Genomic DNA, 10,207 nt, shown 5'->3' on the forward strand with positions numbered 1-10,207 from the left:
ACACAAGTGAAGTATGAAAGTCCTAGCTTCAATTGTACCAAAGTTATGGCCAAGGTTAAAGTTGGATATTTTTTGTAAAACTGGGTCGAACTCCAAGGTCAAAGTCAAAAGGTCAAATGATGGTACCCAAAGAAAGGTCTTGTCACAAGGAATACACATGTGAAATATGAAATCCAAAGCTCCAACCAATCAATAGTTATGAGCAATGTAAAGTTTTGTGGACAACCGACAAACAGACAGGGCTAAAAACTATATACCCCCGAATATTCGATACGGGGGCATAAAAATCCACACGATAGAGCGACACAATAGAAAAGTCTTATCAATCTGGGTTCAAGGTGCATAACATGTTATGACATCTTAAAACCAGTGCACGTCTTATCTAATACCTTTAAGGTCGCCAATCTATATATACTGCAACGTGGTGCGAAAGGAGAGATGTTCTTTTTATCTATATTTCTGTGCACCTTAGTGCAGTATGAAAGTAAGTCAAATATTGTTCTAAATTGAATAACAGATATACTAGTATATATAATTTAAAAAAAAATCACAAAACATTAATCAACCTGATGCATATTTTCTTTAGTCTATGAAATATTTGTTAATCATTGCTTTGAGCTTACTTTAAATAAGAAACTCGATAATTTTGCTACATAGAAAAATTGAACTGTGAATTTTTGAAGTTTTTATTGTGTATTATGTACAATTTTCATAAGAAAATCTCACCCTCAATGAAATCCCCAAATAAAATTTATTTTTCTTTGAATGACAAAAATCGACAATATCTGGATTTTCAGACAAAAACACAGGAACTCGGTTTCAGGATGGTGTATTTAGTGTGTTGACTTTTCTTGTATTTTTGTTTGGACATGCTGATCAAACCGCTGAAAGCTGGTAGTAGCATTCTTAATGATATCTTATTTCTAGGAACATAAAAAATGGAGAGACAAAACTCTCCATTTGGATTTTGGGAGGGATTGTCTAGGTATTTTTCCGTTTGACCGATCATGACAATGAGCACACGGCAGGTGTTTCTACTCAACATGGGATCTTGTAGCAACTGCTAATGATAAAACGCCGCTTTATGACAGAAGTATCATTAAGCGTTGCATTGCAACGCTTAATGTCATAAATTATTGCATTAATAGTTGACATTCTCAACCGTTTAAGGACGACGGACCTAATTCGAAATTTTGCGCCACTGCGCAGAAAACTACGCATGTGCCTTGAATCAAATTGACTTAATTATGTATTGCAGAAGATAAAAAATATACATTTTTAATTCTTTTAAAGATATTCAAACGTTTCCTTTCAATTAAAAAATATTGTAAATATTTCGATTTATATTCATTTGTTAATTTTATGAATAAATGATTTATTTGGCCAAGGTATTTTCATTGAAAATTTCCCCCAAAATGTGCCCTACATCTAAGTTTGATATGCCCCCTGAAAAATCTAACCCGATGACCCTTTATTTTTCAGGGGGCATAATTTGCTGGTAAATTGTCTTGTTAACATTGTCCTTTAATATGAATAAAAATTCTATCGCAGAATTTTTTTCGATGATCACTCTTTTACCCTAAACTGGCAATTTCCCATTACTTCTTATAGTAATTATCGATTTACATCGCCATCTTTTGAAACGCTCCCCATTAAAAATGTACATCGATGACCATATGATTTTTTTTATTGATTTTAACTCACCAAAAGTCACTTTACCTCATATTAAAATTTGAATAAAAAATCTATTGCAGAAATGAATTAGGTCCGTCGTCGTTAATGATATAATTTTTTCATTAAGCGGCGATTTAGCATTAGCGGTTGAGAATGTCAACTATTAATGCAATAATTCATGACATTAAGCGTTGCAATGCAACGCTTAATAATATTTCTTTCATTAAGCGGCGTTTTATCATTAGCGGTTGCTACAAATGCTTACTATTCCATGGCACCTGGCTCATAAAACTTAGATGAGCTCACTTTTGATCTCAGTCTCTCTTCTACAAAAGGAATTTTATTAGTGGAAAAGTTAGACTGATATCAAAAGTGAGCTCATTTAAGTTTTATGACCCCAGAGCCACCTCTGATGCTTTTAGAGGTCTGTGATTGCTCTACTCCAGATTTGTATTATTTCAATTGACCTTTTAGCTGAATTACTGTTCGTTATCGCCATATTTCATTTTAACCACCGAATATGTATCTCTGCTGGAGGACAACCTCTTCCCGAGGATACTTGTACTTATTAATTCATGAGTAGTACACAGTATAACAATACTAGTATGATACTGGCAGAAGCATCGCCCAGTATAAAAAGGCGTCACTCTTTTGAGTTTTTAAGGGACACAGACTCAACGAAATTAATCGGTGCCCTTCAGATAATCCTCAGGGATATTAAACATATGTCATATATGTAGTCTTCAGATCCCCCGTTTTTCTATAAAACCAGCATATATAAAAATTGAAGGAATGTAAAGTTTCTACTGGATATATATTTGATATAGATTCTTTTTCCGATCCCATGTCTTCTATTTCCTAATGTTCTGTCATAATCTGTAAAACCTGCGATGTTTTGATTACAAGCTGTCTTTTTACTAGTAATTTTACTGGACAGTGCCTCTATACAAAAACTTGCGAAAAACTGAACTGCAAATCTTTTAATGTTGTCTACGGAATAGAATGTACCCTTTGTGGACTTATCAATGTTGAGGAAACCAAGGGCTTACTAAATAAAAGAATATCGGGACATAGATTTCAAATTAACAACGGGGACCAATACATGTAGCTTTTCTACAAGCATGTTTATTAACCTAATCATCTTTTTTTGTCAATGAAAGTTAGAATTCTAGAAAAGATTTACCATCATACTAATAGCCCATTATTGAGTACACCTTTCCGTAGACAACGAGAAGAATGCTGGATTGGAAAACTAGGCACGACCTTTCCAGACGTAAGCTTACTCGTGAACATTTAGTCTTACAATAAACCTATTATACATGATATCTCTTTTGATTCACACCTTTCTGTAGACAACGAGAAGAATACTGGATTGGAAAACTAGGCACGACCTTTCCGGACGTAAGCTTACTCGTTGACATTAGTCTTACAATAAACCTATTATACATGATATCTCTTTTGATTCACACCTTTCTGTAGACAACGAGAAGAATACTGGATTGGAAAACTAGGCACGACCTTTCCGGACGTAAGCTTACTCGTTGACATTAGTCTTACAATAAACCTATTATACATGATATCTCTTTTGATTCACACCTTTCTGTAGACAACGAGAAGAATACTGGATTGGAAAACTAGGCACGACCTTTCCGGACGTAAGCTTACTCGTGGACATTAGTCTTACAATAAACCTATTATACATGATATCTCTTTTGATTCACACCTTTCCGTAGACAACGAGAAGAATACTGGATTGGAAAACTAGGCACGACCTTTCCAGACGTAAGCTTACTCGTGGACATTTAGTCTTACAATAAACCTATTATACATGATATCTCTTTTGATTCACTAATACCTTATGTAAATACACAGTTAGGTCTTCATCACATTCGCAATAAACTTTACTCTGTCCTTTTGAAAGTTTTCATAAATCTATTTGAAAAAGTCAAGGAAAGTCAAATTTGGAATCTTGAACACCAGAATACAGGCTCGGATATGTGAATATTGATATTGCAAATCATAGGCTTTATAAACGGGCAGATTTTACGGAAGAAAATACTGCTCACTCAACCCGTTTGTTCCTTGACGCAGTTAATGTAAGTAATACATGTATTCGTGGTCACAAAAGGGTCCAGTCTTTATTCCGCTATTTCAAACTGAAATACCTTGTATTGTACCACACCTTGTATTTCTTACAAATATACATCGACTATTGCTTCCAAACAATTACAAAAAAAATCTAAAGTGTCTACATTCGAACATCTGAACCATAATCCTCCAACGTGTTCATGTTCTTCTTCACCCTACAACTATAAACCTACACAATAATACAGACTCGGACCGGCTATTATGGATATTGCAAGTCATAGCTAGGCTTTTTAAATCGCAATGTTTTACGGAAGAAAATACTGCACAGGCGACCCGTATATTCATTAAACTTCAATTTGCCAACAAAGGAATCGACGCAATAAATATTAGTAATACTCTTAAACACAAAAGGGTCCAGTCTCATATTCCACCATATATCAAGTTGAAGTCCACATCTTGTATTTCTTACTAATATTTATCGACTATTGTTGCCAAACTTTTTAATTACAAAAAATAAAACCCTCTACGGTGCCTAGATATCGAACATCTTAAACATAATCCCTCTATGTTTTCATGGTCTTCTTGACTCTACAATTATAGTCCTGCTGGACAAGTCATTACTGGTGACGTAAATATAGTTAATATTGAGGACATTAAATCACATTAAATCATTTATTTTTAGGCAAAAATTTAGGGAGGCCCGATCTTTCAACTGGCGACATAATTTCATAAATATAATGAATTCTGTAGATGATCACGCCAGGCATTGGTCCAAATATGAAAAAGACCTTGACACTTTGTCGGAATAAATTTCATTTATCAGATGGATGTTGAAATCTCGCATTAAGCGATTTAGGTGCAATGTGAAAACCATCTATCCTTCTGACTTTAATAATAAAAGAATAAGATAGATAATACGATCAATATGTACTGGTCCCAGCTGACAAAGCGTGTAACAACATTGTCTTTGTTTGTAAGGCTCATTATTTTAATTGTATTTTAGAGGAGCTAGAATTTATTTCTGCAAGTGGTAATCCAATCTACCCACAGCTCCCTTTCTAAGGAGGAAGTCTTCAAAATCATATATCACTTTTAAATATTTTTAATATTCCTACAATCAAATTGAATTTGAATTACAATACTTAGACTGGATTCCTAAACTACATAAAAATCCGTACAAATGGATTATCGAGATAACGAACAGTAATCAAGCTCGAAAGTCCATTGAAACAATACAAACAAAGATACATTGCGGGTTCCAGTAAATATTCTACCAAGCCTCTTTAATTTCTTTACTCCTTATGCTTTAACAGGTCCATGATTGCTCTGCTCTCGATTGGACTTTTGTTTGTTTGTTTGTTGTTTAAAGTCCCTCTCGAGAATTTTTCACTTATATGTAGACGCCACCACTTGCTAGTGGAGGGCTGCAAATTTATACCTATACTCGGCACTCAGGGCCATTGAGCAGTGAAGGATCTTTTCCGTGTCAATACCTACTATAACACGGGGGCTCATCCGAAGGACCGGTAGGTCTCCACGTACCTCAGTGGATTAGAACCCGCGACGTAAAGATCAGCTCCGTACCTGGCGACTCCAGAGCAGACGCTCTAACCACTGTGCAACACGGGGACCAATGGGCCTTTTGAGCTTGATTGCTGTTCGTTATCTCCATATTTCATGGAAAATAAAGAGAGAACAGATATATATTATTATAACAGTAACTTGATCCAAAGAGCCGTATCACGTCGAGTTGACAGGTGCAGATCATCAGATCAAACGAGAGCAGAAGTCCCTTTCAAAATCCAAGATTGTAAGTCTAGACCCTTTACTTTTTTTAATGAACAAAAAAAAAAAAACTGGATATATTGCAAAAATTCCTGACAACCTAGCCCCAGTGGTGAAAAGCATATGAAAGAAAAAGGACAAAGGAATAATAGTAACCTGCAAAGTTAATTTATTTCCTTGATTTAATCTCCAATGAATTGCACGTATATTTACAGCAGCTTTCAGTGCGCCATGTAACGTGAGTATCATTTCACGTGATGAATGGGGAGCACGGGCGCCCAATGATCATGACCACATGAACACTCCCGTAACCGTAGCTTTGATCCACCATACAGACCGTGACCATTGTACCAGCAAGGCGGCCTGTATCGCAGAATTAAAGGACATGCAGAGTTTTCACATGGATAACCAAAGTAAATAAAGCATTAAAATCTTTATCATACAATGCGCGTACATTTAGATCAAATGCAAATAATCAAGGATAACTAAAGAATAAACATTTTTAAAATCTAAAACTACCATACAATGCATGTAGTATAAACACAAATTAGAGATACAACATTATAATTCAATTTGTTATGCATTTCAAGACAGCCAACACTCGTGATCCAAGTTATATCAACCAATTAATACTCTGTAAACTAATAACCGTCTGATTAAAAGAAAACCCAAAATACTGGTACATTAATAATTGTCTTTAGTAGGAACCTTTTGCATCTTGTAACTACGTGCATATATTTTATTTGACACAATGCAGTAGATTTTATATAAATTTAGCTCTTCATCTAAGCCTCTTTACTTTTTCAGGCCACTCTGATATCATGTACAACTTTATAATCGGAGAGGATGGCAACGTGTATGAAGGGAGAGGTTGGAACACTGTGGGGGGACATATGCCTTCATGGGGCATTGTCAGTCAGGGGATAGCCGTCATGGGGAATTTCCAACTGGTACCCCCAAACGCAGCCGCCATTACCGCTCTTCAGAACCTACTGGCGTGTCTAGTCCACAACAATAAACTGACACCAGACTACAAAATTTATGCACACAGAGATGTGGCCCATACTAACTGTCCAGGAAACAGCTTTTATGAAGTCATCAAAACGTGGTCACATTACGACTCTGGAAAACCCGTACGACCAACAAAAACCCCACATCATTTGTAAAGCAACACTAATAAAGAATTGGAAATAGTTTGAAGTATCAACTTTTATGTACAAAGTTAAATTAGAAAATAAATTGAAAAATTGCAACTATCGAAAATAAGAACAAAAAAGGGATCGAGAGAAAAAACATTTAGAGATATGCTGAAAAGTCGAAAAACAAACAAAATACTTCGTATGAATCAGTAGTTTAATTAAACTTTTCTGATCACCTGCTGTCTGGCATCGTCGGGTACCCACGGGTGACCTCGTCTTTTACTCATAGGTATCCGACAATGGCTGTCTGTCGTTTAACTGTCTGTCTGTAAAATACACATTTTTAATGTCTTTTTTCCAAAACCACTCCTCCAGTAGCATCCTCTCATTGACAAATTGCATCTAAGCTTGGCAATGAAATTCTTGCGTAAATTCAAAATTTTCCGAATATAGGGTCTTAATCTTTTGGAAGTGGGGATAACAAGGAAAGGGCAACAATAGTAAAGTAAATGAAACTAATTCTTTTCCCAAAAACCACAGAGCCAGACAAAACCAGCTAACAACTTAGTGTAAATTCTAAATCATTCAATTCACAGTTCACGACGATGAAGTAGGACCAAGTAGGGGTGAGGGTGTCAAATTTTACATAGAAATAGAAAGAAAAGCAAGGTTTTAATTAGTCATACGAGGGTCATTTGAAAAGTTCTGAGAATTGCTTGCTAAAATATTAACCATTTTACTAAAGTTAATAAGTTTTACACCAATAAAAAGAGCTAGAAAATTTGCATTTATTTGAACGTCATTTGTCATATGACGTAGTAACTCCAAAAATGACGTCAGAATCTAGAATGTTTAGCATATTGAAAAATCGCGTTTTTTGTCTACATGAGAACATCGAAAAAGTGCTGTCAAATGCTTCTTTGAAAAGATTTTTCAAAGAAAATTTGCACGGAAGTAGAGTAAGACTATATACATGCTACGATAAATCAGCAATTCCATATTTTATTTTTTTTGCTTGGTTGATAATCATAGTAATGTTAAATTAGGCGTTCATAAAAGATTTTTATTTATGTGATATAGCTGGATTTTCGGTCTATTAGATAGCTCTCCACTGTATTTAATTAGCAAAACAACTTCTGTATAAAACTGAAGTTTAATAATGCAGTTTTCCACAAAAAATTATCTTAAGTATCAGGACTCTTACGAATAAGACGTACAAAAGTCTTTCCCCGGGCAGGTTTCTGTGCATAGTTTTTCATATTATTTCAACTTCAACAATCCAAAGCTCACTATTGCTTTTGACTTTCGACTCAAAAAAAATAAATTTGAGTTTCATTACCATGTGCAATCTTATTTATTTTCCATGATTTAAAATTTTCGAACATCTTGAGTTACGGTGGGGTTAGAACTACACCGGCGCCATTTTGGTTTTTACGAAAAAATATGGGACATCCTTAGCTTAACCTTTTTTGAACTTTAATCGTTCCTGTAAAATTAGTTAAAACACCTGACGCATTGATGCCAGCAATTCTGTAACACCGCCCACTATTCTCCTGTGATTGTAAACTTTGTGTTTTTCTCACAGCATCGTCTTTTTTACCCAATATTTTGTGCGAGATTCGATAATAACATGCTATGTTTGACACACTCTTAAACCACCTCAGAACTATAGGAGCTCCTCGTATTTTAAAATATGCAAGGTTTTGCAGTGTGGTTCTGAATTATACTTGATTTTGGGGGAGGGTGGGACTAAAATAGGTATCCAAACTTTACGTGAGAATATTTTGGATTTAAAAAGAAATCAGGTGTATGATAAGCATTCCCAGGATTTGTGATTTCAAGGTTACATGGACCCTTGAGTTAAAAATGGAATTTTACTTTACGTACAAAAATTAGTTAAGTCATGTTAGTCATATTGGTATTGAATTAGCTCATGTTGCGAAGATTCAAGTTTGATAACGTCATGACCTCTGGGGACTAAGGTGGGATCATAATATGGACGTTTCAATTCTTCAAATTCAAAGAAACTTTACACATCGACAAAATAATTTTTTTTAAATGTGATAATGGTTTGATCGTAAATTTCTTAAAAAATATGACGAAAAGTGAATTTGTTTTCGCATTGTTGTAAGATTACGAACGTATTTGAAGTTGTTAAAAACGTACAACTACATATTCAAGATATTGTTTCACTTTGAAAAAAAGTGAATTATATTTATACAAAAATTATAAAATTTACATGAATAATAAAATTACAAAGATAATAGGTAAGCGGTTATGATTCTAACTAATGATATTGTGCATATTCAAAGCATTTTCTTTTCCTTAAGCAGGAATTTTGACAATAGACCTTACTTTTACAATAGATATCTACCAGAATACATGTATATAGACACATGTCAAAATCGTTTTCCAGCGGCATCGTAGTGTTTGATCCATCTGTTTAAGATTGCAGCAAGTATAAGGATAAAAACTGCTGTTATCAGCAACATTGAACAGCATCCACATGATGAAGCACTTGGATCGCGAAATTTCACCCTGCTTGTCTTATATGCAGTGATATGACGATTGCACAACTTTAAAAGAAGGAAAAGCATACATTGTTTGTTTTTTTGGAAGATTATACAAAATCCAAGAGCTTGTAGAGAATTACACGATTTGACTAGGAATCACTGGAACCTTTGATGCGAAGAAGTATTTCAGCATCTAACCCTGAATTAGGAGGCTTACCTTAGAAAAGAATTCCAAAATTCTTATGTCATTTTCTACGTCCTTCAAATCTTCGGACTGGTAACACCTGCATACTAAAAAGTGTTGTTCATCAATGCCTAGTGCCTGACAAATATCCTTCGTCTTCTCTTGGATATTGGCCGATCCATCAATTTTGTCCATTTTCGTCACGACTCCAAAAACAGGAATTTCTGAAAAAAATATTATTGGGCTAAATAAGAATCGTACTTTCTGTTTAAAAAAATAATCCACTAAAATTCAAATTTCTGAACGTAATCTAGAATTATTATATTTCAATTTTCCATCAGAATCGCGGGATCTTGTGAACAGAACATCCTCTGCGAGATCATCCTTGTCAGACTATCTTTTCACAAATAAAGTTACTAGAGCTATTATCATGCATTTCACAGGTAAATTCTGAGAGTAGCCCAAAACAATCTTTCCATACAAAAATATCAGACTATAATGATAAAATTTCTTATTACATAGTTTTGCATTTCGATTTCCAATTAATTAACTTTTCCGCATTTGATACTAATTTTGTGTAAGCGACCAAAGCATTAAAAGAAGCATGTTACTATCACAGATTTTGATATCGTATAGAAACTGGTAGTCAACAAGAAGGTCCATTTAAAAAAATATATATTTATAAAAAATTTGAAACATAGCTTGGAGATTGAACATTTTTAAAATCCTGTTTAAACCAAGGATAAACATTAGTTACTTGTTTTGTTTAAATTTGCCTCTTCATAAATGTCATCAAGCAAGGCGTTTGGAATCTCTATGGTTTC

General features: G+C 34.5%; 1 protein-coding gene across 1 annotated transcript; it reads left to right on the forward strand.

Annotated features, from left to right (window-relative positions):
* Positions 1-378: 378 nt before the first annotated feature.
* LOC133180234 (peptidoglycan-recognition protein SC2-like) lies at positions 379-6,733 on the forward strand. The gene is made up of 3 exons (XM_061314783.1): positions 379-484; positions 5,763-5,960; positions 6,355-6,733. Exons 1-3 carry the CDS (start codon positions 439-441, stop codon positions 6,711-6,713), a joined length of 603 nt encoding a protein of 200 aa, XP_061170767.1. The 5' UTR covers positions 379-438; the 3' UTR covers positions 6,714-6,733.
* The last annotated feature ends 3,474 nt before the right edge of the window (positions 6,734-10,207 follow it).

This window comes from Saccostrea echinata, unplaced genomic scaffold, assembly GCF_033153115.1.
Source record: "Saccostrea echinata isolate AGI-Se365-2 ecotype Australia unplaced genomic scaffold, CSIRO_AGI_Sech_v1 ptg000001l, whole genome shotgun sequence".
Lineage (NCBI taxonomy): Eukaryota > Metazoa > Mollusca > Bivalvia > Ostreida > Ostreidae > Saccostrea > Saccostrea echinata.